This window comes from Hippocampus zosterae, chromosome 21 (genome assembly GCF_025434085.1).
Source record: "Hippocampus zosterae strain Florida chromosome 21, ASM2543408v3, whole genome shotgun sequence".
NCBI classification, from domain to species: domain Eukaryota; kingdom Metazoa; phylum Chordata; class Actinopteri; order Syngnathiformes; family Syngnathidae; genus Hippocampus; species Hippocampus zosterae.
The window spans coordinates 4,900,693-4,927,240 of record NC_067471.1 but is presented as its reverse complement, the minus strand read 5'-3'; the positions used below and the strand labels follow the sequence as shown (position 1 = coordinate 4,927,240).

Sequence of the window (26,548 nt, the reverse complement as noted above, 5' to 3'; positions counted from 1 at the left end):
TATTTTTGGAATGTGGGAGGAAACCGGAGCACCCGGAGAAAACCCACGCAGGCCCGGGGAGAACATGCAAACTCCACACAGGGAGGCCGGAGCTGGTATCAAACCCGGTACCTCTGCACTGTGAAGCCGACGTGCTAACCACTGGACTACCGGGCCGCCGCGCCTCGTTCAATTTTGTTGAAATAATTTTACTGGTAAGCAAGGATCCTAAATCGATGTTCAACCCAAGTGTTGGAATTGAATAATTCAGTTAAACCATCAGCGATTTTTAAAGTGCGTCATTTAGCATTCAAACTGAAAACTAATGCGCGGAAACAAACGAAACACAGGCCTGCAGACAGATCGGAATCTCACTTTGGAAAATGCTGCGAACAAACTCCGCAGTCATTCCTGGCCTTCCACCGTCCCAACTATTTTCTCCGCGTACATGGCGGCGCACTGAGTGTGTTACATTCCACAAAACACAGGATCCATGAAGATTAGGGACACTGGAATGTGTGTGTGTGGGGGGGAGCAATAAAAAACAAACCTGAGGAGGAAGCTTTGAGGATTTAGAGGCCTGTCCTGTCAGACAAGCGGTGATCTGCTCCAACAAGCCTGGGAAGTTTTTCCAAGGACATGAAAATGGGGGTGCGCCTTTCAAACAGTCCTGCTGCTGGCCCACTCAATTCATTCTTACGTCAAGGAGTAACTCATTTTCAATATTTGTATTTTGACATTACTGATTATTACTAATTATATATTAATACTAATTATTATTAATAGTTAATTTAAATAATAATAAAAAATTGCACTTAACAAATATCGCATGTGTTTAAAAAAAAAACTAAAACTGATACTGAAACTAAATTGAAGCAGTTTAGAAAAAAAATATAAATAAAAACCTGCCTTAAACGGGCAGTAAAACTAACCGAATTTGTTTTTGTGGGCAATGTTGATGAACTCTGATGGATTTGTGGAATCCAGCCATCATACACCCACAGAGGTCAGAGGTCAGAGTGCAACGTTGACGTGTGCCTCAGAAGGTCTCTCTCAGCCTACCTGAGGACCTTTGAACACCAAGATTCCCTTTGGCAAAGTTCAAATATTGGAAATTAATATCGACTTTTTTCATTTTTATACATTTACAAACAAACAAATACACTTGGAAATGATTATTTTCGTCAACAATTACATTTTCACCCCTCTTATCAGGAGCTATTTCAAGCTAGTCTCACTTTCTGGAAAGGAAACAACGCCCTCTGCTGGTCATGGAACGCGTACTTTTTAACTTCACAGTAATTGGCAGTTTTGCTTTGTTTTGTTTTTTTTATTTTGTTTTATTTTACTAAAAATGACAAATCGGAAACACGCACATTCATGCCTGTGGTGTTCTTTCTAGTAGGACTTCAATATAGTCTGTTTAGGTGCCTGTTTTGTTCACATGTTCCAGGCCCGTCTAAGCGGGCGGATGTTTAAATTTTCCCTAATCCGCATTTAAAGTGTGCAGGCCATTGCGATGACATCAACCTCGCACCCCCCACCCCTCATTCCAACACATGCAGACCCTCCATGATGCTATTAATAGACCTGCGAGGGCTCTCAATGACTGCACCCATGCCGAAGAACCCCAAAGTGATTTTTTTATCTACACACTAGCCACTGCAAAAAAAAAAAAACTAAAATCCAAAAACCAGAGTACTATTCCGTTGCGTCGTTTGGAAAATACGTCAAAACGATGTTTTGCGGAAAATAGGCCTCTCTTGAATGATTTACGTGTTTTGATTTCTCCACAGAGAAGTTGGCAAATGTCTCCAATCGGGTACGAGCAATTCAGCTTATTTCCTCAAACCACTTGGAATCCCACGGTTAGCTGTAAACCTAAAAAAAAAAGGCCTCAGCATGCTTTTCCTCGACGGCCAAGTGTTTTTTCCAAAGGGAGAAACATTTCCAACAAGGCCCGAGACATTCCTGCCACGCTTTGCGTCAAACACGAGCTCGGTGTGTCGTAAATCAACATTCAGCGAAGAGATCTTAAAGCTTCTCACACTGACTTGTTCACAAGAATCTGGGGATTTGACGTCTGAAAGTCATAACCTTGCGCGAAGTCGGATTTGTCTTTTATCATACATTTATATGAGTCATAACAGCCCCCTTCGGGGGGGCAGGGAGGGGGGGGGGGCTCATAACTGCCATGTGGCCAGCCATGAAAATGAGTTTGACACCCTCGCTAAAAAACCTTTGCACTGGAAAAATACATGATGCAGTCAACTTGACCCTCATGCTGTTTGCAGGCCTCTAAAAACGACATTTTGTCATTCAACCAGAATTTACATTTTCCATTTTTTAACCTTTTGAGGGGCTGCGGTTACTACAGTGGACAATTTATCATGTTCTCAGGTTACAGGTTAGCATAAAAAGGTTGAAACAGTTTTAAAACAACATGCCCGCGACGTGCTTTTGTGAATTCAGTTCAGGACGATCGTTCTATTGACTCTTAAAAGTAATAATAAATTAATTTGTTACATAAATACAAAATTGACTTGCCGTAGGATTTTTTTTCCATTTCATTTTTATTTTTATTTTTTTTTATAAATAATTTTTTTTTTTCTTACTGATGCAGTCAGACAATGCTTGAAAATATTAAAAGCGTGGGATTTTTCCTTGGTACCGCGACAGACCAAGCGGAAGCGAGTTGGTTCGGGAAAGCCAGAGGGATACCAGGCGGGAGCAAGAGGTTTCAACTAAAAAGAAAAAAAAATGATTGTGACTCAACAATTCAATTTAGATTAATTTCCCAGTTTGAGTGAACCCCCACTTGGTTTTGTGCGAGGGCCATGTCTAAAAAAAAAAAAAAATCAAATCATGCCGTCTGGAATACCTGTGTGCAGATGCACAGGGAATAACAAGTGTGTGTGTCTTCGCTATCTGAGGAAGAACACGAGTTAGAGTCGGACATCTCGCTATCCGGAGTGCTTGACAGCTTCAGGGCCAAGTATTCCTCATACATGGCAGTCAAGGTCGCGACTGAGAACGGAGGATTTTCCTCACGAATCCTACAAACGAACATATAAGAAACACGTAGAGATTTAACACGACGAAATCAAATATTTTGCCATTTTTCCTCCCGATGTTGGACAGAGCTACTAAGGTGACTTGGAAGAGAAAAAAAACGTTTGCGTTCCCTGCATCGATTGCGAGATAATGCCAAGTTATTATTATTAAGCTAAGATATTCTTACATTGTATTTTCTTGTCTGTACAGTGTCCTTGGGTGGCATGAAAGGCGCTTTTAAATAAAATGCATTATTATTATTATTATTTATGTATTTATTTATTTTTGCAAGCGAAACCTTTGTTGTTGTTTATGTACTTCCGGGTCAACTTCCGTGTACGTGAAAGGGACAAAGACAACATTTTCACCCATGGGTGAGTTTAATTCAATTTGACTTGGATTGAAGTACAAAAACATAAAATCTGTTGTTGATCTTAAGCACGGTTTCCAAAATAAGCGAAAAGACGTCTGAAGCGTATGGTCGTCTCTCAAACAGCCGCGCGTCAAAGGCTGCGCTCGCTAAACTGACTCGCAAGTGCATAAACGCGTATTAAAAAAGTAACTCTTAGCCATGGTTGTAGCAATTATAATTTTGTAAGGTATTGTACAATAAATAGAAAAAACGGACAGGCACCTGCAATTAATTTCTGTTGGCTATCGAAGTACGTTTTTTGCACTTACAACATCTGACCAACAGGTGGCAGTGCAGACGATGACACGAAGTATTGCGATGCAACTTTGACCTCAACAGGCATTCAAAGTGCTGTCGTGACTTTTTTTTTTTTTTTGCTTGTTCTAGGAAGGGCCACCCTCACCTGCAGAAAGCCTCGCCGGGGTTTATCCACAGTGTGAAATCAAGTGGCAGTCGCAGGTCACAGAACCTCGGTCCACTCTCATGACAGGCCCGAGGTAGTTCTGGGTCATTGCTATATATTCCACCTCTTTTGACACAAGCGTCTTCATTAATGGAAACACAGAATCGGTTATTTCTGCCTCCATATTTCGAAATGGCTCCAATGGGGTGGGAGTTGAAAAAATCCATCCATTTTGTCATTTTTTTTCTCCCTCCCCCTATACCAAATTATGAGAAATATAAATGTGACCGTCGAGAACTATGTGGAAGAGTTACAAGTGAAAAGTTGGCCTTTATGATGCCAGGAATGCATCATAGAGACCAACTGTGCAACATAAAAGGTCGGTCTGCAGATTTTAGTCGTTTCATAAAATACAAACCACTAGATCCTTATCCTCGGGCTTCCTTTTCATATCCTTTAGTCTAAAGCTTTACGTCCTGTCCCACCACAGGTTTTGTAAAAGTACATTTTTTGGTGTTTCTGTCAGAACTGCATTTTGGTTACTCTTTCGCAGTTACATTTAGTTGTGTTCTGTCTTCCTGGTTTCTCAACAAAACAACTGCATCCTTGGCTGATATATACAGTAGCATGTCCTTGTGACCTCTGACCCATACCCTAATGATGTTAGTTCTCATTTAACAAGGCATTCAGGAACCTTGTCATTTATCAACATTTTTTAAGTAGCTGTTGTCAATTTTGGTTTAAAATAAGCAGCGTTTTCAGTGTTACATTAATTCTGTCATAACTTAGTAGTACATTCCACATTACTGTGGAACATACTACTGACTACAATTCCATCTATTCCAAATACCGGTATTTTTAAAATTAATAAAATAATGTAAGTAAAAACAACTGTCACGGCAATCACAAATGAAAGTTAAGTTTAAAAAAAAGAGAATCAGACATATTATTTTGTAGTTTTATTCATCAATTGAATGTGGCACTTCAAGCTGTGCAAAAAAATAATTCTAAGAATAAATCCCTTTTTTGAATAAAATACAAAATAGAGTCCACATCAAACACAATCCAAATGCTCTGCCTCTGCCTGAGACCCTTAATCGCACCTTAAAAGTGTGAAATATCATCAAAGGTACATGCAAAATAGACTAGTATATTCAAAATAAACAAGTGTGTGTTTCTATGAAAGAGGACATCATCCATCTGTGAGTACATTTCCTATTGGTGAACATGAGTGTTATAGTTTTGGTCAGTCTTATTTGAATGTGAAAAGATTTTGTGTGCCTTGCGTTGACCAATATAGCTCAAAATTGTGAATAGATTTAACTATAATAAGTTGGTGGAACCGTTGACTCAAACACACACTAGATCTGGAGCTTTGCTGGGTTCTTAGAGTTCCGTCCTTTCCTCAGATATCGAGGACTCTGCGGCGGCCCCTGTGGAGGCGGACCCAGAGGCCCCATCCGCATCTTTGGGTTGGAAAGACAGCGAGGCAGAGTTGATGCAGTAACGTTTTCCGCTGGGCTTTGGACCGTCATCAAACAGGTGTCCAAGATGGGCCCCGCACTGCATTCGCATGAAGCCAAAAGCCAGACAATAAAAAATGCGCTTTAAGATGAGCATTTAAAATGGACAGTGAGGGGGGCATGCCTCGCGTTTCACAGCAGGTAATTCCAATGGAGAAAAATTTAACTTTGTAACCCAGGAGCAGCAAATGCAATGAAAACAGCTGGGGCCCCCAAATTGAACCTTGTGGAACACCATAACTCTTAAAATAGCTGGTTGAAAATAACCCAAATGACAATCCTGGGTTATTTAAACCAATTACTCTGTAACTATTTTAATGAGTGATTCATTGATTTGAGATTAATCCCAAAAATATCCCTGAAAGGATACTTTTCTGTACACATCGATTGCATCACTATAGGAACATAGTCGCAAAAATCTTGGTGTCTTTTAGATATTATATAGTGTCGTTAGTGTACCTGGCCACAGGTGGTCTCCACTCTGTGCATCCCATAGGAGAAATCATCTGACACATCAATGGACTCCTGTTTCAGAAGGTCATAAAAGGAAGGCCAACCTGCACGTGTCATGAATGGGGAAAGTCATGTTGCGGCTCTCCACACGTGAATTTATGATTGCAAAGCTATTGAGGCATCTATTGAGGTTGCTCTTACCTGATCCTGAGTCAAATTTGGTTTTTGAACTGAAAAAAAAAAAAATCTGTGTTAATGATAAAAACATTAGCTTCGGCTAACCTACACAGAGGTAGTCTGAATTCCAGTTTTTCAGAAAAAGTAAAAACACCCTTAATATAACACATATTATGCATCGACGTTAAGCCACGCATGCAGAAAAGACCTCACCTGAACAATGGTGCACCGCAGACTACACACATGTAGGTTCCCTCTTCCTTATGGTCCGTAAACTCTCCGGTGAAGGCACTGTGCAGATAGGAAAGACAGGCAGAGGTGGAAAAAGTACTCATACTTTGAACTGAAGTTGAGATACAGATACTTGTGCGAAAAAAATATTAATAATCCAAAACAAAATTTTAATCCCAGTTGCAAGATGGTGGCATGACCAAGAATTGCCGCATGGTATTAGCGAGTCGTCCTTAAATAGGAGTATCATTGAGTACAAATGTTGGAAAAAAAATTATTAGTCAATTAAAAATAAAACCTGTTTTGATCATTTGGAACAAGGAAAAAAAATGTTAGATGTTATTTCTTGTTGTTTTTCAAGGGCTATCTTGAGCTAGATTTTATGTTAACAAAATATAGTTCCATGCTAACATTGTGAACTGAGGAACAAATAATGCTAAATTAGTTCCCGGCGGAACAAAAAGATATTTGTCTGTGGCAAGTGGTTCAAGGCCCAGACCTCTCTGTTCCTCGTTCCTGGGTCACATGATACTGCATGGGCGTGAGACGTTTCTTCATCTCCTCCTGAGAGAAGGTCACCGGCCATGTTTTCTTGGATCGAGCAGCTCCTACGGGAAAGATTGATGATATTAAACTCGGTTGCAGTTAGCAATTAAAGCAGCGCCATTATTCTTTTCATTGAAACTTGCGACAATAAGGATTTTTCTTCTCCTCGGGATATGATCCAAAGCAAATCCCTTGAAAATTAGGTGTATAATTAGTCAAACAAAATCAAACCCATCTAGTGCGTGCAAGCTGCAAGGAAGCCAAGCAGTGAACCATTTGGTTTGTATTGTTAGCGCCCAGATGCTACGCGTGTGACAACAAACAACACAAACAGCCATGAAACTAAAGTGTTAGCATACATCTCTGTTAATTGATAATATGCTGCAACCTTTTTTTTTCCAGTCTATTATCGACTTGCTCTTGCACTAATTGTCATAACTGTGACAACCCGATGTTTTTTGTCGCTGTTTTACGGCTAGCATCTGCGCTAATAATATTTTCTGCGCTGTGAGCAGCTAACGATTGATTCATCTTTTTTTTTAACTTTCAATATTCTTAATTTCTGTTTTCACTTTGGTACAATAATGCAGGGTAATCATGTGGAGCTGAAGCGCCCCCCGTGCCCCCCCGAAAAGAAATTGTGTTTTTCTTCTATGGCCCACAAACTAGTTGAGTGACTCAACAGCGCCTCTCCTGGCTGCAACCAAGCAGCGCACTCCCATTTGGCCTCTATTGTTTCAAGATGCCACAAGAAGTTCAGCACCAGGAGTTAAGCTGCCTCCCCCTCCTTAAAACAAACAAACATCAATAACTTGCAATGTAGTGTTCAATTTAAGTAATGATACCAAATGCAAAAAAGTTTGCTTGTCACTCTTTCTATATCCATTCTTCCCAGTTTTCAACCTGTGCTTCCACTTTAAGACTCAAACACAAGTAATCAGCACGACGTGGAAGATTTGGGAACCTCACTGGGACTTTTTTTTTTTTTTGCTCCTAAAAATTGAGGTCCAACACCTTTGATCAGATCTGCATGGAAGCTTTCAAGTGTCAGCGCGATTGGTTTTCCCAGGGAGGTTGGATGGAAATTAAGAAAACCAGTGAAAGCAGCGCATCAGTGTGAACACAGACACACACGGACGAGGACTGTTAGAACATGCTGACACGCCAGCCAAAAGTTAAAGGCTAAAAGAGAGAGGCAAGAGCACAGCAGGCACACGGCACCCAAGTCAGTGGACCTGAGGGAAGACTGCAGGACCTCAGAGTCACAGGCTGACTCTTGCTTATTAGATGGAGAAGATTGAAGCCCGACATGGCTGCTGAAGAGAGACACTCCAACCACCACTAGAATCAAAACACCCTCCTCAGCAGGGCTTTACAACAAGGCCTGGGCTGGATGAAGAGGAGCAGACACAAGGAGAGATAACAACACATAAGAGGTCACGATAACGGACGGGGGGTGTTATTTGGGATTCCCAGTTCATGCGAGACATGGAAAGCAATGGTTACGACTCGGAACTGACACCTAGAAAGGAAGCAAAATGTTAGCGGATGATGGCTTGATGCCCAAGATTTAATAGAAGCGACATGGATGTCAAGATGACAAATCAGATGTGTTTAGGTCACAAACAAACCCTGTGGTTGACTCCCTTTCTAACTACAAAGCAGCCTGTTTGTTAGGCCGGGGCACAAAATGGCCGCAGACAAACATGAAAAGTCCAACAAGAACCACAAGAGCGATACCGAGCTACAAATACAATGAGACTGCTTATGCGTGAATAAAGTCACTGAATCGAGTGATTGTCTGCCACGTTAGCATCTCATGCTAGCTGCTAACTTACTACAGGTTAGGCTGGGGCACAAAATGGCCGCAGATGAATATGAAAAGTCCAACAGGAACCACGAGAGCGATACCGAGCAGGAAATACAATGAGACTGCTTATGCGTGAATAAAGTCACTGAATCGAGTGATTGTCTGCCACGTTAGCTTCTCATGCTAGCTGCTAACTTACTACAGGTTAGGCCGGGGCACAAAATGGCCGCAGACGAACATGAAAAGTCCAATAAGAACCACGAGAGCGATACCGAGCTAGAAATACAACGAGACTGCTTATGCGTGAATAAAGTCACTGAATTGAGTGATTGTCTGCCACGTTAGCTTCTCATGCTAGCTGCTAACTTACTACAGGCAACAAGTTTGCTGCTATATGCTTGTCACTTCAAGAGGTAGTCTTTTATGTATAAAAGCGTAATAGTTGTTTTTTTATGAAGTGTTTGAAGAGTTTTTAAAGATATATTAAGTGCGCTCGTATGACAAAAATGTTGAAACGCTATGTTAACATTTCCGTACAGGAAATAAAGTTATTAGGATGGTGACAGTTGAGCGGGAAATTTCATATGGGTGGTTGATTTGCTCTTGAGAGTGTAAATTGGTGGATGGGTGGAAAATGTTTTGAAAAAAGACTATCAAATAAAAATCGGACAAGTTATCGTAATTCTACTAAAGCTCAAGAAAAATCACTCTACCTAGCAGAATGGCGGACACTGCAGGGCGACAGACTGAGCCGCTGCCTTGCCCAGCGAGACGGTGCAAGGACAGGAAGAGCCCACGTCTGAGCAGGGCGGCCATGAGATTGTCACACTATAGAGAGACAGAGAGTAGGCTGAATTATTTGTCCAAACATTGGGATGACAATTTGTGCTGTTTGGGAGATTTTGAATTTAGAACATTTGCAGGACAGTCGTGTTTCTAATAAATTTGGTCTTTGGTGACAGTCAATACGATACAATGTCGTTATTAGTAACTCATTTCGCACGCATGGCTGTTCGGATTTTTTTTAAACAAATATCTTGTGTAAAAACGAAAAAAAAGAGCCGCAAGCAACGTATACTGCGCATAGGGGGTTTCCAACCAGAGGCAGGGACGACTTGAATATTAATAGTTCAGCGAACACTAAATGAAGGCAGGGGTGTAGCATTACAAGTACACTATCTGAGGTATTGTTGCTTTTCATGGAAATTAAACTTTTAGTGGTACAATTACACAAGCTGATGGAGTAATCGAGAAGGCGCCATGTTGAAACGCAGAGACTTTTTTGTGCATCAGTTAAACTCCTCTCGTGGCCCATCATCCACCGCTATAATAATAATTTGGCTCCCGTCAAACGAGCAAACATCGAATCGCATTTAGGTTGTCGTGGCGACAAAAGGAATCGCTCGACTCTGTGTTTATGACATTGTTATTGACGTACCTGCAACCCCTGCTTGCAGCCTGAAATGCAAGTCATCGTTTTGAAGGGCAGTATTGATAAACAATCGCATTCGGAACTGTTACATAAACATCAGCTTTACAAAATAAATGTAAAATACGGAGACATACCAGTGGGGAGGAAGAGCAGGAGCGCGACGTAAAGAAAAAAGCGGTGGCGACCACCAAGTGACAGGCTGCGCGTGACTGTCTGAAACATGAGCCCGCGGATTGGACATGCACAAGCGGACAAGCTTGGTAACACGTCCCGCGACACTTCCAGCTATGCAACAGCGCAGCTACGATTGCAGGACGTGTCCATTTATGGTCCCGACAAGTCTTGTTTTTGTACAGAAACTTTATTTACAAATGAAACTGTGCAAAATAAGTGTCAAAATGTACAGTTCATCAAGATTTGGCTTTGCTGTACTTCTCTATGAAATCAGTACTTGTCTATTTACAAGCCAATTGTGGAAAACAAGAATAGACATTTAAGTGGAATAAGTACACGTAAGATAGAAACTGGTGTATCCACGATTTTTTAAAAAATGAAAATCTATCAAGTAGCTGTCGTCATACATTTTCAATAAAGGTTTGCTGGAAAAAAAGGTTTATTTACAATGGTCGGTGACGTCATCGACCCGCGTCCTGATATCTACGTCAATTTTCGGTTTATAATCAGCTGTTTTTCAGGACCAACGACCACACCGAGAGCGTTTTCAAGATGAGCAGTGAAAAATACCCCAGGTCTTCGATTGAAGATGACTTCAACTATGGCACAAATGTTGCTACAGCCAGTGTCCAGATACGAATGGGTACGTGAAGTAGCTAATTTGACGTATCTCGAAAACCTAGCCGCTAGCTAGCGTACGGGTCTGCGGGATTTCTCAATTTTCTTTACAGTGCTCCCGTGAATGTATTGATGTAAACAACCAAATTGTTTGCTATGTAGTCCCTCGTGAGTATTCGTTTATTGTCGATTCAATGCCTGTTTTCGATTTGCTCGCGCAGTCTTGCCATTTTGGTTTTGTGGGTGGGACCTTAATTGCACGTTGAAAACAAACATCGCTTTAAAACTACAAGATTGTTTTCCTAATTCTAACTTTTTTTTCAGATTTCCTCCGGAAGGTGTACACCCTCCTGAGTTTGCAGATCCTTCTAACGACGGGAACGTCAGCCCTTTTTATGTTCTGTCAGCCCATCAAGGACTTTGTCCATGCCAGGTGAGAACATGACAACGTAGTTGGGTTTGAATACATAAGCCTTAAAGGTTGTGTGTACATAAATCAACATGTTACCATTGTGCAGCCCTGCTATTGTTTTGGGTTCCGCTCTGGGCTCTCTGGTCCTGCTTCTGGCCTTGGCCGTGTACAGACACAAGCATCCCGTCAACCTCTACCTGCTGCTTGTATTCGTAAGTGATGGGTACTGCTTTATCGGTTGACATCTGAGGGTTTTTAATGACTTGTGTATTGTTCACAGACTTTGCTTGAGGCGATCTCAGTGGCCACTGCTTGTAAGTACAACAGATGAATGACATTTCAATTCATTTCAATGAGGTAAATTGATACGAGTACAAGCTTGGTCACGGAACGAATTCAACTCATTAGCCAAAGTACCGTTGAAGAGTATCTCTTTGTTAGACCACCGTGATAACGAAGCCACGCTCTTTGAACAGTGACCTTCTACGAATATTCCACCGTGCTCCAAGCCTTGTTCCTGACCTGTGCCGTGTTTGCCGGACTGACCGCCTACACCTTCCAGTCCAAGAGAGATTTCACCAAACTGGGAGCAGCGTAAGTTGGCTGAAAAAGGGACAAAACGCACGTTGAGATTTACAGTCCCTGTTTATGATTTGCTCTGTGTTGCAGCCTTTTTTCCGCCTTGTGGATCCTCTTGATTGCAGGCGTTATGAGAGTGAGTGGAACTATTTGACATGGCGTCAGTTTCATTTGTTCAATTGACTGTGTCGTTGATGGTCGGTGGAAATGGCGACTCTTCAAAGATTTCACAAAAGTCTTTTAAGTCCACTACACTTTCTTGATAGAGCCTCACTGTCTATCCCTCTTGGTTTTCTTTGCAGGTGTTTTTCAACAGTGACAGCACAGAGCTGCTGTTCGCCGGGGCGGGGGCGCTCGTCTTCTGCGGTTTCATCATCTATGACACCCACCTGCTGATGAAGCAGCTCTCCCCCGAGGAACACATTTTGGCCTCAATCAATCTCTACCTGGACATCATCAACCTCTTCCTTCATATTTTGCGTATCCTGGACTCGATGAAAAAGCACTAAAAAGGCCAATGTCTGTTTTAAAGTCTTGAATTGGATTAATTCCCATAACAGATTGTGTTTGGATATAACCTATTATAAATTGAAAATCTATTGTCAACAGATTTAAATACTGTTATTTGATGGAATGTCTTTATGTGTGCCTGTTTTGAATTGTATTTAATTGCTCAAATGTATTTGAAAAGAAATCGGTATTTGTGCAATATTTAACATGTGATGCTTGTGCAGGTTTGATCAGATTACATTGTTTACTTGAGCTTTCAACAATGTTTTCTTAAGTCTGAATATGGGATACATTATGTGGGTTTAATGACAGTTTTTGTGTTCGGGCATTGTAACCTAATTTCTCACAGTGTGGGGCAAATAAAAGATTATCATAAATTTCAAACCAAACAAGCACTAAATTCTCACAATTTATGTTCCCATACCTGCATGTCCAATTTCAGAACACAGGGTGTACACAAAAACACTTGTTTAGAGAATTAATCAGTTAAAATGATCCAGAATTAGCATTTTGAATAGCGGAGGTAAATCCACAGCGAAAGATGTAGAGTAAAGCTTTGATGGAAATGTATTTCACAATTCAATTTAGTAAAAAAAAAAAGCACGATTTTCCATTAAAATTTGAATTAATTCCGAAAATCTATACGTCGTTATCTTTTCAAGATGGCGGCTACATTTGCCTTGTTGGTAGCGCGCTTCCATGTTTCAGTATTACTTATTTAATATGCATATTGGGTGTGAATACAGAAACAAAAATTTGGGAAAGTGGACGTTTTATTTCGATTTTCTCAAAAGTGTTGAATCCAGCGCGAGGAACGTTAAAGTTAGTCACGTGTGCTCACGCAACCAATCCACTCCTCATCCGTCATCGCCAACAACCAATCAGCGTCGCGCTTTTCTTGTTAGAGCGTGATTGCAGATTGGCTTTCATCGATGTTTGGTGACAGTAGTTTCTCAAAAAAATAAAACGGAATAAAGAGAGAAGATAGTTTATCCATGTTGAAACCTTCGATTGAATAAGTACACAATGTAAACATCCTGCTCAAAAAAGTAACCTCAAATCTTCTGGAGACAAATTTCACAATTTCTGCAAAAAAATACTCAAAATAACATACTTTGTAATTTGAGTTTTGGGAAGTTATGTTATCAGTAGTGTACATTTATATAATTTCGCATTTGTTGGTTATCTTTCATCGTAGATTAGTATATTAACACTAGAAAAAAAATCAAAGTCGGTCTTTGGTCCGCTTTGCGTGTTTTAACGTCTGCCAAAGTTTTGGGTCTAATCCAATTAGAACACAGCAGCCTGTCACTTTGCGCTACGTCACTTCCGCCCCAAAGTCCTTTGCCAGAGTTGGACCAAGATGGCGTCAACGCAGTTAACGGACGAGGAGCTTTACTCCGAATTGAAGCGCCTCGGTTTCACTCCGGGTCCGGTTACCGAACACACTCGGCCGGTGTATTTGAAGAAACTCAAGAAGCTTCGTGAGGAGCACCAGCGAGGAGTTCGACTCGCTAAAACCCGCAGCGGCGCGGCGGTCAACAGCAACAGTGGCGGCGGCGGCGGCGGCAACACGGCGGGAGCCAGGCCAGCCAGCCACAACGTCACGCACCTGAGCTCCAGCAGGACACCGGGCCGGAAGTCCACCGTCCTCGGCTTTAGCTCGGACGAGTCCGACGCCGAAGCTCCTCTGAGAAGGAAGGCTCTCAACCACAGCGACGGAGCGCCACGGGGGAGCCCCCCTACGAAGATAAAGCTCGATAAAGAGAAAAGTCGACATGGCGCGGGGAGTCCACTGAAAAACAACAATTCTACGTTGGCTCCGGGGGGTAACAGACGAGTCTCCTCGGGCTGGGGATTCGGCGTTCGATCGAGTCACGAAGGGGATGGAAGGGATTACGATGAATCCGAAGACGAGTTGGAAAGGGGTGAAGAGAAGTCCTCGCGATCTTTAAATGGCAGCAGAGCGTCACACCTAAACGCAAGCAAGCTAGCCGGGAATTACTCCGACTCCGACGAGGAGGAGGCGGAGGAGGTTTGGGGCCTTGGTGGAAACCGACGGCGGGGTGGTCTGGAACCCAGACGGGGCCACGCGAAGGCGCAGAGCCCACCCGGGAGTCTAAACATGTTGAGCAGACGGAAGGCGGGGGAAGAGGGCGACGACGCGAAGAGAAGCGTAGAGAGGAAGGCAATCTACGTGTCCCTTTTGGAGAACCACAGAGGAGACATGGAGAAGAACAACCACGCCGACGGGGAGGACCCCAGTCGCTTCAGCGTCGGCCTAAGACCGCGATTTTCCAACTACAGCAGCCTAGCCAACATCTACAGAGCTAACCACTCCAACCACAGCACCCCCAACCACTCGTACAGCCAGCCCCCAAAGGAGAAGCTGCCAGCCGCACCAGACGATGAGCTTTTCCAGCAGTTCAAAAGGGACGAGGTGGCCACCTCGAGCCGTTTCAGTGCCCACTACCTGTCCATGTTTCTGCTCACGGCTGCCTGCCTCTTCTTCCTTGTGCTGGGCCTCATGTACCTCAGGATGAGGGGCACGGGGTCACCGGAGGCAGATGGAGTCAGTAAGTATCACCCAAATATGATTCCTTCGCACCCGCAAAGTTAAATTGAATGCATTTGATAGAACGCGAAGAAGAAACCACATCAAATCAGTACAAGTCAAACAGGAATGAATGATTAGAATATGGCTTACGTGCGTTCGGGTGCCAAAAGCGCAAATTCCAGTTTCCCAAGTCAACCTTTTGATTTATCTTTTGACCATGCGTTTACATGCCTGTCGAAACGGGGATGTTACATGATGTCATTTACATTTCATCAGGTGTTCAAAAATATACGTGGTGGTAAATCAAATATGGATAACATGATATCGGGATTGGCTAATTAATTGAGGGTGGTCTTCTGACACTATGAGTATTCACTCTCCTTGAGTGCTCATCGATACCGGGTACGCCGATAATTTAGATACATCAAAGTAAAGTAAGAAATGATGGACATTTTTTAAGGGAATAAAAAAATATGAGAAAAAAAATTGCCAAGTGTCTAAGTAACGGATCTGAAAATTCCACTTCACCATTTATTGCTTTTCGCAGTCACTTGAGTAATGGCCTTCACTTGCTCCTCCGTCTGCACAAGTGCCACAAAACAGCTCTTTGCAAATTAAAACTAAGAAAACAGAAATGGCAGAAACCCATCTTGAAGTTCTGTGGGGAGGGGGTGGGTGATAGCCGTTCGAATGAAAATGAAGCTGGTCGCATGCGCTGAAAGCAGCGGTGCAGGGGAGCTTTTATTATGGCTGACAGCGTGTGTGAGGTGGAGGGCGAGCAAAGTCATCAAATAGTTGAATCGGGCTCAACTTTTGGTGCAAAGCAGCATGACGTCATCCTGCTCGGCCCCTTCGCGGCGGCCGCTGGAGCGCAGGTTGACACGCGCCTTAATTACGGCCTCTTCAAAAATTGATGACGGCCCGTAAAGCTCAAGTGGAAACACTTTTCTGGACCTGCTTGTTTCAAAGGGGACATTCGATGCATGTCAAGGTGATGGGAAGTGGTTGATGTGGTGACGATTGGCATGTATAGACACTGACTCACTTATTCAACGGCTGTCTCGAACCGAACATGCTCTCTTGTTGCAGAAGCGGCACATTTCCCAAAACCGGTCGAGCTTGTATCCTCGCTTTCAGGCTTTGTTTTTTTTTTTTTTTTGACTGCATCCTTTGGTCTTCTCTTGCAGTTAAGAATCACCCTTTTGGCAGCGAGTTCGACGCCAAGCACGTAAGCTCACATTTCCCCTTTGTTGCTGTACACCAGGGGTCACCAAACTTTTTGAGAGTGAGAGCTACTTCATGTGTCCTGATTGTGTGATGGGCTACCAAATTGATACACGTCTGAAATAACATTTGTACAAATTACATTTAATAATATTAGAACATTAGCTAGCTAGATATATACTGTAGCTAGCTAGTTAGATAGCTAAATAGGTAGCTATAGAATCTATAATACTGCCCATGTTTGCATTTTTAAATCATAATTTCTACGAGCAAATCACAATCCTAGCACTGGCGGGCTACTGGTGTGGTCCTCACGGGCTACCTGGTGCTCGCGGGCACCACGTTGGAGACCCCTGCTGTACACTGTCCCAGTGTGCCTTGCAACATCTTTACATAACACAGAAGAAAATCAAGATTCTTGTTTGTTGTTTAATGTGTGAATTACTCCCATTTGCAGGACAAGACCGTTAGGGACCTCATCTTGAAGCTTCTGCTCAACCTCCACGACCATCTGGCGCACATTGCCGGTTGGTATCTTAGTTTCGCTTTGAAAAGCTGCTTATTATTGGGCTTGATCTAGTTGAAGGGGGTGGTTTTGAAATTTCAACCCAATTGCCACCACGTGACCATTGTTAAATGTGCCTTGTGTGTGAGGACATCTGTCATGGCGTCCCGCAGGGGTCCGCGCTTTGACCGCTGCCATTCAATCTTGGATATGTGTCCTTTTGGTAGTACCATGAATAAGGATGATTTTAACAGACAGGAATATCTTAAATGCTATACATACTGAGATTCCAGTGGGTGTGAAACCCAAATTATTATTTTTTTTTTGCTTGCAGGCAAACATGACTGTGGAGACCAGCAATATCCAAACAGAAGTCTGTCCATCGATGAGGCCGTTGCATATTTGACGGTAGAGTCATTCATGAATGTCCTGTTCCAATGTAACCACAATGATGCGTTCGAGGTCCGCCCTGAAATGCGGTCGAGCTTCATATTGTCTTGTCAAATCTCCAGGCTCAGAATGAGATGTTTGAAGACTTAATCTACACGTCGCTCGAATGGATCATCCAGACAGGCCAGGATGTTGGGATAAGGTAACGGACGGTAATTTACGTTTTCTCGGCGGCGGCGGCGGTTTAATGGGCGATTGGCGTCGCGCCTTGCAGGCTGACCGGGAAGGTAGCCGACGAGGCCATGATTGACGCGTCAGAGGTCGCTCGGCTGGAGTCCACGCATCCGAGGATGGCCTTCACATGCCGCTTCCGCCGGGCTTTCCTCACCGTCATCAGCAGAGTCTCCCTCCTGGCAGCCGGTAGGACGTCCTCTGATTTCTTCGGCGTCGCCATCCACATTCGCGTGGGGATGCCATGACGCTTGAAGAGGAATTTGCCCCCCGGCGCACGTGGAAAACACGTCTTCTCATGTCTGTGCGCAGCGGTCGGCGGCGTGTGGGGTCTGGTGTGCTACGTCAAGTATCGCTGGAAGAGACAGGAGGAGGAAACCAGACAAATGTATCACATGGTGGAGAGGATTATCGGTAAGGGGCGCGTCACGTGCCGGAAACTTTGAAGAGAGGGCAAAATGATGAGCGCAAGGGTGTTTTTTCCCCTGTTGCTCAGACGTCCTAAGAAGCCATAATGACGCCTGTCAAGAGAACCAAGATCTTCAGCCCTGCCTGCCCATCCCCCACGTCAGAGACTCCCTCGTTCAGCCTCAGGACCGGTCAGTGCAAAAATCATCTGTTCGTGGGTGATTTGTTTTAACCCAAACCATATACATGAAAATAACAGGCACTATTATCGTTTGTCGGCTTCTAAAAATGCATTTGTGGGTCTCGCAGGAAGAAAATGCAGAGAATCTGGGAGCGCGCCGTGAAATTTCTCTCGGCCAACGAATCCAGGATTCGAACGGAAAGCCAGAAAATCGGGGGATCCGACTTTCTGGTCTGGCGGTGGATCCAGCCGTCGCTCAGTTGCGACAAGAGCTCCTCCGTTCCTTCCAAAGTTTGGCAGGGGAAAGGTACTGCACTCTAAAAAAAATGGCCGCCGCACTTCCTCGCGATTCGACATTTTTCCAGCCCGACTTCTTTTCAATTCTCAGCGTTCCCTCTGGACCGACGGAATTCCCCGCCAAATAGCCTGACGCCGTGTCTGAAGATCAGGAACATGTTCGACCCGGTCATGTGAGTCCCTGGCTCGTTTCGGTTTCTTTCATACCCGCCGATAATAAATCATTTGTTTTCAGGGAGGTCGGGGAGAACTGGGATCTCGCCATCCAAGAGGCCATCCTGGAAAAGTGCAGCGACAACAACGGTATCGTCCATATCACAGTCGACAAGAACTCTCGAGAGGTATTCACACCCCCACCCCCCGGCCACCTCTCGACCCTTGGTGATTTCATCGCCACCCTGGCCCGCTCTTTGTCAACAGGGCTGCGTCTACGTGAAGTGCCTCTCGGCGGAGCACTCAGGGAAAGCCTTCAAGGCACTGCATGGCTCTTGGTTTGACGGTAGGTAACTAATTATGTTTCCAATTATTTGGGGGGGGGGAGATCACATTTTTCTTTTCGGGCCATATCACAAAGCCCGATAGAGGAAGTGGCAACAAACCGACAGAAATGACATCTGGGTGTGGTACTGTTTTCATATTCTGGGCGCACTTTAGAAGAGACAATAGTGGCAGCAGTTGCGGTATGCATCCACTAGATGGAGCCACGCTAAAGCGAACACAAGAGATGCAGCTTTCTTTAGGCATGAGAAGTGGTCACAAACACTGACGTGAAAGTTGTAAATACAAATGGCATTACAAAACAATAGATGAAAGACAAAAGACACACGAAGATCGCAGGCTCACGTCCACAAGGGGCTAAAATATCCTTCGAAGTCTTGCTTGTCTCCTTCCTTCATTTAGTCAGGAGTTCATTCAAATAAACTGAAAAATAAAAATTCTTGTCGTCCCCTTGAAACAATGGCATAGCGTTCGTCCAATGAGTAAAAAAAATTACAGTTAAAATAATGAGCGGGCAACTGCAATCGCATCCCAGTGACGCATTTGGTTTTCTTTACGGCAACAGGTAAGCTGGTGACGGTGAAATACCTGCGTTTGGACCGGTACCACCAGCGCTTCCCGCAGGCCCAGGCCTGCGTCTCACCCCTGAAAGCCTCCAACCTCCACGCAAACGCCGCCAACCCGACGGCCAGCTCGCACAACTCCTCAGGCTTTTCATAAGATCGACCCCCCCCCCCCCCTCTTTCAGTCCTTTCTAACAAGGATGACTTAACTTTTTTTTGTTTTTTTTGTTTTTTTAACATTACTATCTTATTTTCCCCCCAGAGGCTTTTTCCAGTGTTGGGTTTTCTACAGCGTTCGGATGGAAACTCGCAGATGTAAACAAATTTCCTCTGGCTTTGGTTTCAAACGCGCGCGCGAGGACTCCACAATCGTTGCGTCTCTTCCCGCTATCGCGCATGATAGTGTATCGTGGCTGCTTGCATGCCTCGGCGCGACGCCTCCATGCCGGCGTCCCAAATACAGCGGGTGTTGATTTGCTCTCGTTATTTCCGGAGAACAGTGTTGTTCACGCGAGGAAGGCATGAGCAGACTTGAAGAGGGCGTGCTGTAAATTCATGGGAATGACGGCGATTAAATAATCGAACGCATTAAGAGCAAACCACGCCCCCTCGCGTCAATATTGTTTGGTTTGGTTTTAATTATGAAGATGATGCATCCACTGTTTGTTCCTTTTTCTTTGGTGTCGACATCCATCTTCACTAGCAGTGCTCCTGACATAACGGAATCAGGGAGTGTTGTCTTGTACATTTGCCCGAAGCTTTCTTCAGTTGTAATCCCAATATTATGTCATGATTTTGTGTTATTGTTTACTTCTTGTCTAAGTCTGGCTCTTTTTCGCTCATTCATAAAAGTTTTTGTTTGTTTTTGTAATACGTCCATTATCTCCCACCCCACCTTTTGAAATGAAACTATACCACCGTGACCTTTGGCGCACTCTAAATGTATTGATAGTTTGTAATTTGTAATATTCCAAGAGAGACCTAACTGCTTTTTTTTTGGTTTGTTTATTTGTTAACGGCGCCTCTTACCAACACTAAGATGCACCTGATTCATGTTTGTAAATGCAGTGAATTGAAAGTCGCATTCAGTATTTGCAGTGGATAGTTGTACGAACGATGCACATTGACAGATGTTCACAAACCTGGTGCAAAAACAGTTTGCAGCAGACATCCCGACCGTGCCTTAAATGTGTGCTTTGTTGTTGCTGTTTTTTTCCTGTTTGTTTTTAAGATGGGCACTGCATCGCTGTGGGGGGGAATGTACTCGGTTTGAAAATTGTTGAAACCGGTTTAAAGGGGTGAGGAAAGGTCGGCCATAGATGTAGTTCTGTTTTTTTTTTCTTTGTTTTGACATCTGAGATTTGGTATTTTGTAGCAGTTATCTCTCATTTCTTAAACCAAATGCTCCTCTATTTATTATTTTTTTAAATCAGCCATGGTGATGTAATATTTAATGTCACTTGAACTGTTACATAATGTGTCATAGCTTCCCTTCCCCCCATTAAGGATTGACCTTACATCCGCTGCCAGACAATTTTCAGGATGTGTAAAACAAAATAAAGAACACTTTCCATTATAAGGTCATTGTTTTGGCTGTTTTTTTAATTGTATACACAAATGGTGTTTGGTATTTTTAGATTTAATTTTTGGGGGCGTCCCAAATAGCTCCACATAAACATACAATCCAATCCAATAGTTTTGACAATATGACGGTTACTTAAAATATGTATTTGAAAACTGCCATACTTTAAAAATGATCGAAAATAACTTTCAATATGTTACCAAAAGGGGTCAATGCTGTCCATAAAATGATTCCATTTCCAAAACGGAGGCAAGAAAACGACACAACCATATTTGTTTTCTTCGGAAAAAACAAAAATGCACACGTTACTTGAACTATAACGCCTCTATCTATTTAAAAAAAATCTGTATATGTTTTAAAGATAAACAAACACCCGATGACGTGCATTGTTTCGCGTCTGGGTATGATTTTCGTCACACACAAAAAAATGAGCCAACGGCGTTGTCTTCGGTTCAATATGACGAAAAGAGTTAAATATACACATTTGCCTAGAATTAACACCCTTTGCTTGAAATGAGCGCGGATAAAATTGACCAACGTACGTAATGAAAATAACACACAGACATTTTGTTGTGACGTCATATAAAAGCGCCACTGCAGTGTTTCAGAACTGCGCACAAAAAGTTTCCCAATCCGAGCGGTATTTATTTTCCAAGTATAAACTGCTAGTTTCAGTGCCTTAAAATACTGGTTATTGTAGAACGTGAGTGAAAGCTCAAAAATATTACAGTGTATGTGTTTATAAACTATAAATCAGCATGTATTGTATTGTATATTGTAAAAAAGGCACTCATGCCGGAAATGCCCTCCGTGCAGTCAAATTTGCTAACCTCTAAACCCTTTCAGGGACAGCGTTTATCAACAGTTTATCATGTTATCAGGTTACATTGCGCATAAAACGGTTAAAGTTAATGATTGGAAGGAAACCGAGTGGGCGGTCCCCCCCCCCCCACACACACACACACACACAGTTGGTATTAACAACTGCGCAATGCGCATTTTACTTTCGATTTTGATCAACCTTTCGAGGGTTTGTTCCGCATCTGTCACCTTTTAATCCGGGGCGCATTTACCGTCCTTGGTGTTCTCAAATATGAAGTACATGGTGGTTTATATCATTCTGGCTGCTGTTTACTGGAAAGTGGACTCCAAGATACGTAAGTATAAGATTCAACGTTATTTGAAGTGTTGTTGTTGTTTTGTGTTTTTTTTTAAATCGGGAACTCCAAAACAAAATGCTCCGAGTTGTGTAAAAGGCAAATTGTACTGAAACGATTATCACCCAAAAACATCCAGCGCGATTCGGGTTAAGTTTCGATTTCTCCGAAAGTGACAATAGAATTTGCTCCACCCATTCCGAGTTCATACCAGCGCGAATGCAGTACAGTACCGTAATCTCCCAAAAATATTTTACGAAATCTTTTTTTCCCCACACTTGAATGTATTTTTCTGTAAATGTTTTACTTTTAGGCGGCCCGGTAGTCCAGTGGTTAGCACGTCGGCTTCACAGTGCAGAGGTACCGGGTTCGATTCCAGCTCCGGCCTCCCTGTGTGGAGTTTGCATGTTCTCCCCGGGCCTGCGTGGGTTTTCTCCGGGTGCTCCGGTTTCCTCCCACATTCCAAAAAAAACATGCATGGTAGGCTGATTGGACGCTCTAAAATTGTCCCTAGGTGTGAATGTGAGCGTGGATGGTTGTTCGTCTCTGTGCCCTGCGATTGGCTGGCAACTGATCCAGGGTGTCCCCCGCCTACTGCCCGAAGACGGCTGGGATAGGCTACAGCACCCCCCGCGACCCTAGTGAGGATTGAGCTGTCCAGAAAATGGATGGATGTTTTACTTTTATGCGTTATACTTAAAAATGCATCTGTACTTACTTTCAATGGCTCATTTTTACGGCTCATAAAAAGACAACTGAAGAGCGAAACAAATTAAATAAGCAGTGAGTAGTATTTGTGACCTCTGCAAAGCAGTTACTGGTTACGGTACGTATTAAAAATCGACAGACCCCTGTTCAAAGTTTTTGTGAAGCAAAGTGCAGGCTGCATCATGCCGCAAAGGCCTTCGCCACAATCCGAAAAAATAATTTTGTCTCTGATCTAGAATCCCCAATGGTCCAAGTATACAGCCACAAGCCGGGAAAGTTCGGCGAGCCGAACATCCTGATCTGCCACGTCAGTCAGTTCCACCCCCCTGACATCACCATTCAGTTGTTCAAGAATGGAAAGGAGATGGTCGATGCCATCGAGGCCGACTTGAGCTTCGGAAAGAACTGGCACTTCCACCTGACCAAGCATGCTCCCTTCACGCCGATGAGGGATGACAAATACATCTGCAAGGTCACTCATTCGTCGGATCCTCCCAAGTTTATTGACTGGGGTGAGTTCAACTGATCACAGTGCAACCTCCAAAGTCAAATTTTGCTCGAAGACAGCTGGGAAATTGTATTCTTTTTTTTTAATTTCAATCCCTAAAGGCAACTTGTCACTCTGGTGCATGTTTTTTTTTTCTTACAGATCCCAGCATGTGAGCAGGGGCCAGTTATTGCATCACAATACAGCCCAAATCCTTGATTGGCCACGATGACGCATCTTCTGCATTCTATCTTCTGCTACAGGTGTTGGTTTCAGCTTGCGGACATTTTCAATCAACTTCTTCATCAACTCAGTCATTACACCCAATCCGATCCCTGAACTCAAAATTAGTTATTTATGGGTCATATCGTTCCCAAGGAAATTGTGACAATAATTCAGATTGAGTGTTCTGTTCGCTGTCCTGGAATTCATTTTTAGGAACGATGAGATTTTTTTGAGGGGGAGGGGGGTTCATGTGCGGTTTGTAACTCATGATCAAGTATCCATCCATCCATCCATCCATCCATCTTCTGTCAAGGGGGCAATAGCTTTAGCAGGTAAGCCCAGACTTCCGTCTCCCTAGCTACTTCTTCCAGCTCTCCCCGGGGGTTCCCGAGTCGTTCCCAGGCAAGCTGGCAATAGTTCTCCAGCGTGTCCTGGGTCTTCCTCGGGGTCTCCTCCCGGTGGGACATGCCCGGAACACCTCACCGGGCATGTTACCAGTGAGGCGTTCAGGAGACATCTGAATCAGATGCCCAAGCCACCTCATCTGGCTCCACTCATGAACAAGACCCCAAGATACTTGAACTCCTCCACTTGGCGCAAGATGTATTGCCCAACCCGGAGGGGGGCACTCCACCCTTTTCCGACTGAGGACCACGGTTTCAGATTTGGAGGTGTTCATCTTCATCCCAACCGCTTCACACTCGGCTGCGAAACGCTTCGGCGGCGCCTAGAAATTCTGTCCATGGTAATGTTCAGAATCGGCGACAAAGGGCACAGCCTTGGCGGAGTCCCACCCCCACTGGAAACGATTCCGACTTACAGCCGGCAATGCAAACCAAACTCTTGACATCGGCGGTATAGTGACCGAATAGCGCGGTTCAGCGCGTTCGGTACCCCATACCCTCGAAGCACCCCCCACAGAACTCCCAGAGGGACACGGTCAAAGTATGATCAAGTACCTCCTGATCAAGTATAGGGCTGTTCACACGGCAAGGTTTGGTCCGGGGCTGCCCCAGTAGAGCGTTCACACGTGCAAAATAGCTCCGGAAAAGAGCTTATACCGGACCAAAATATTTGCTCCGGATGAAATGCTCGTTTGCGAAGCAGCACCGGTGTAATTTTGCACGTGTGAACGCAACTGGGTTAAATTTGCTCCAGAGCAAATGCTTGTGAAGAGTACGTATGGCAAAAATGCGTTGCTTTCGTGCTCTGTCGGACTTCCGTAATGTGTTTGTTTCATAACGACACAAGACTTGGCTAGTAACATCTTTCCTTTTGTAGGAGACTGGACTGTCTCGGAGTTGTTTGTTCACAACCCCCCGCACAACCCCCATAGAATTTATTTTGTGATTTCCTCTCTTGATTTTCTGTTTGGCGCATTAGTGTTTGCTTTTCTGAGTGTCGTTGAAGTCATCGTTCATTTACGTTTTCTTGGGCGGTCACTCTCGGGCAGAAGGCACGGAAACCGAGAAGGAGAAGGACGTGCCGGTCCAGTAGTCGCTAGAGTTGTGTTTTCAGTACGTTTTAAAAAGAACCAACACGACAGCTCGTTTGTTTTCTGTCGTTTTGCTCCGCTGCAGAAACTGCCGTGTGAACGCCAGTGGGGCAGCCCCGACCGACACTTTGTCAGGGCTGACACTGTGTCGGGGCTGCCCCGCTCAGCGGTTTTGTACGTACTACGTGTGAACTAATATATCGGTGCAGCGCCGGAGCAAATGTGTGCCGTGTGAACGGCCCTTCTCATGACCAATATTCTTTTTTTGAACAATCAGGTGTTGACAAACTCACAATCGTGTTGTGGAAATTTGGCAAGCGGATATTTGATGTTTTTAATGTGTCATCTTTTTTGGGCGAATAAAGTATGAATCCCTTTTGAGCTGTATGCACTTTTTTTTTTTACAGGATTAGTCATGAAAGCGTAAACAAAGACGCATTCCAATCTGCATCTTTTTTTTCTGGTCTTGAAGTCGTCCACAGAAGTTGAAAAAAATGTATTGATATCCGTCGGAGGAGAAAGTAAAGCTTTTTGTTTTTAAATGTAAAGCTAAAAGGTCATTAGAAAAAGTTTTCAGTGACTTTGTATCACTTGCTTTAGCATGATGGTGTCCTTGACGATTGTGTTGTGTCAATCAGTAGAGCAACTATTTGATTTAGTTACTGTCCAACACTTTATGTTATCGTGAGTAACTAACGTAATTTGTATTTGACGAAGGAGGAGCAAGTACTGCCATCTGTTTTCATATTGTTGGGGATGAGCGGCCTTTGTCTTCCTCCGCGTGTTCATTAATTTGGGATGATGACGATGATCACAGTAAGCAGGAAATACGTTCAACAGCATTCTGTATTGTTTCTTTCAAGTGTCTGAACAAACACAACTAACAGAGGAACAATACCTTATAATAAAATATTTTAATTTGTTCTAATGACCAAGTTTTAACACTTTGTTGGCCGCAGGTCTGCTCCACCATGAGACGAAGAATCAATTACAGAAAGTAGTCCCCTATGAGAACAAATAATGTTGGCAGTGATGAATTAATCTCAGAAGAAATGCAGCAGAACCAGACAAATGACGTGGGATCCTGCCCTGAACCGGTTGAGAACGACCATTCATAAAGTTGGCCAGTAGAGGGCAGAAGAACCACGAACGCTCAAGGAAAGCTTCGACATTTTTAGACCAAAACAAACAGAAAATTAAGATACAACCAGAAACAAAATTGTAACGAGAATGTATTTTTTCTTTCCAAGAATAACACATTGAAAAATCTTATCGCGGCAACTAAGCATGATGGGAAAGCCTCCTCCGATTGCAGTTGCTGTCAAAATGTTAGCGTCAGTTGGATTAGTTAGTGCACCAGAGGTTGTGTGAGTGGGTTTCAAAATAAGACTAATACAGGAAGTTTGGTGTTATCTGCCTTAATCTTGCTGACATAACAGCGTGACGTCACTCATTGTTTACAACGGAAGCTCGGAGGTCGGCAACCCGGAAATGGTTAATGCACGCCGACGGATGGCTCCACCGGTGTAAATACAAGATTTTGGGCATTTACCCAACTTCCAGCAGAGAAATAATCATGCTTTTGTGACACTCGCGGCCGTTATTTGTCGAGACGGTCTAAAACGGACCCAAGCACGTTTCTCTCAGATGTTCCCCCGTACGTCATTTAAGATAGTGACATCATGGACACGGGATGTCACCGCTATGGATGGCGCGGACGAGGTGAG

General features: G+C 43.6%; 4 protein-coding genes and 4 long non-coding RNA genes across 12 annotated transcripts in view; 6 read left to right on the top strand and 2 right to left on the bottom strand.

Moving 5' to 3' along the window:
* The window catches only part of LOC127594220 (uncharacterized), a 116,505-nt gene that overhangs the window by 84,132 nt on the left and 5,825 nt on the right, over window positions 1–26,548 (bottom strand). The window lies entirely within an intron of this gene.
* LOC127594239 (uncharacterized) overlaps window positions 1–26,548 on the top strand; it is a 179,711-nt gene that overhangs the window by 152,834 nt on the left and 329 nt on the right. For both annotated transcript variants that reach the window (XR_007960643.1, XR_007960644.1), the window contains exon 2: window positions 23,640–26,543. This is a non-coding gene — a long non-coding RNA (uncharacterized LOC127594239). The remainder of the gene's footprint in view (window positions 1–23,639; window positions 26,544–26,548) is intronic.
* Window positions 795–1,675, top strand: LOC127594248 (uncharacterized). Its single transcript, XR_007960654.1, has 2 exons — window positions 795–1,025; window positions 1,064–1,675. It is a non-coding gene; the product is annotated as an uncharacterized LOC127594248 (long non-coding RNA).
* Window positions 4,793–10,382, bottom strand: msrb3 (methionine sulfoxide reductase B3). 4 transcript variants are annotated; one of them, XM_052056248.1, is made up of 7 exons: window positions 10,155–10,363; window positions 8,014–8,167; window positions 6,732–6,840; window positions 6,215–6,292; window positions 6,026–6,054; window positions 5,831–5,928; window positions 4,793–5,411 (listed from the first exon to the last, which is right to left on the bottom strand). In XM_052056248.1, exons 2-7 carry the CDS (start codon window positions 8,087–8,089, stop codon window positions 5,235–5,237), a joined length of 567 nt encoding a protein of 188 aa, XP_051912208.1. In that variant the 5' UTR covers window positions 8,090–8,167; window positions 10,155–10,363; the 3' UTR covers window positions 4,793–5,234. The 4 variants fall into 4 exon arrangements, with proteins under 4 accessions (XP_051912208.1, XP_051912205.1, XP_051912207.1 ...); XM_052056245.1 differs by lacking the exon at window positions 8,014–8,167 and adding an exon at window positions 9,302–9,416 and having other exon boundaries at window positions 10,155–10,361; XM_052056247.1 differs by lacking the exon at window positions 10,155–10,363 and adding an exon at window positions 9,302–9,416.
* LOC127594230 (uncharacterized) lies at window positions 8,167–9,151 on the top strand. The gene is made up of 2 exons (XR_007960637.1): window positions 8,167–8,621; window positions 8,964–9,151. It is a non-coding gene; the product is annotated as an uncharacterized LOC127594230 (long non-coding RNA).
* On the top strand, window positions 10,653–12,705 carry tmbim4 (transmembrane BAX inhibitor motif containing 4). The gene is made up of 7 exons (XM_052056235.1): window positions 10,653–10,837; window positions 11,137–11,245; window positions 11,331–11,436; window positions 11,505–11,538; window positions 11,701–11,818; window positions 11,894–11,939; window positions 12,106–12,705. The coding sequence occupies exons 1-7, from the start codon at window positions 10,747–10,749 to the stop codon at window positions 12,310–12,312; spliced, it is 711 nt and encodes a 236-aa protein (XP_051912195.1). The 5' UTR covers window positions 10,653–10,746; the 3' UTR covers window positions 12,313–12,705.
* On the top strand, window positions 13,593–20,746 carry lemd3 (LEM domain containing 3). The gene is made up of 13 exons (XM_052056134.1): window positions 13,593–14,889; window positions 16,058–16,098; window positions 16,552–16,621; window positions 16,934–17,007; window positions 17,112–17,191; window positions 17,264–17,409; window positions 17,533–17,634; window positions 17,717–17,819; window positions 17,938–18,116; window positions 18,198–18,279; window positions 18,342–18,447; window positions 18,527–18,605; window positions 19,170–20,746. Exons 1-13 carry the CDS (start codon window positions 13,677–13,679, stop codon window positions 19,322–19,324), a joined length of 2,430 nt encoding a protein of 809 aa, XP_051912094.1. The 5' UTR covers window positions 13,593–13,676; the 3' UTR covers window positions 19,325–20,746.
* Window positions 21,730–25,202, top strand: b2m (beta-2-microglobulin). The gene is made up of 3 exons (XM_052056260.1): window positions 21,730–21,906; window positions 22,851–23,126; window positions 23,264–25,202. The coding sequence occupies exons 1-3, from the start codon at window positions 21,843–21,845 to the stop codon at window positions 23,275–23,277; spliced, it is 354 nt and encodes a 117-aa protein (XP_051912220.1). The 5' UTR covers window positions 21,730–21,842; the 3' UTR covers window positions 23,278–25,202.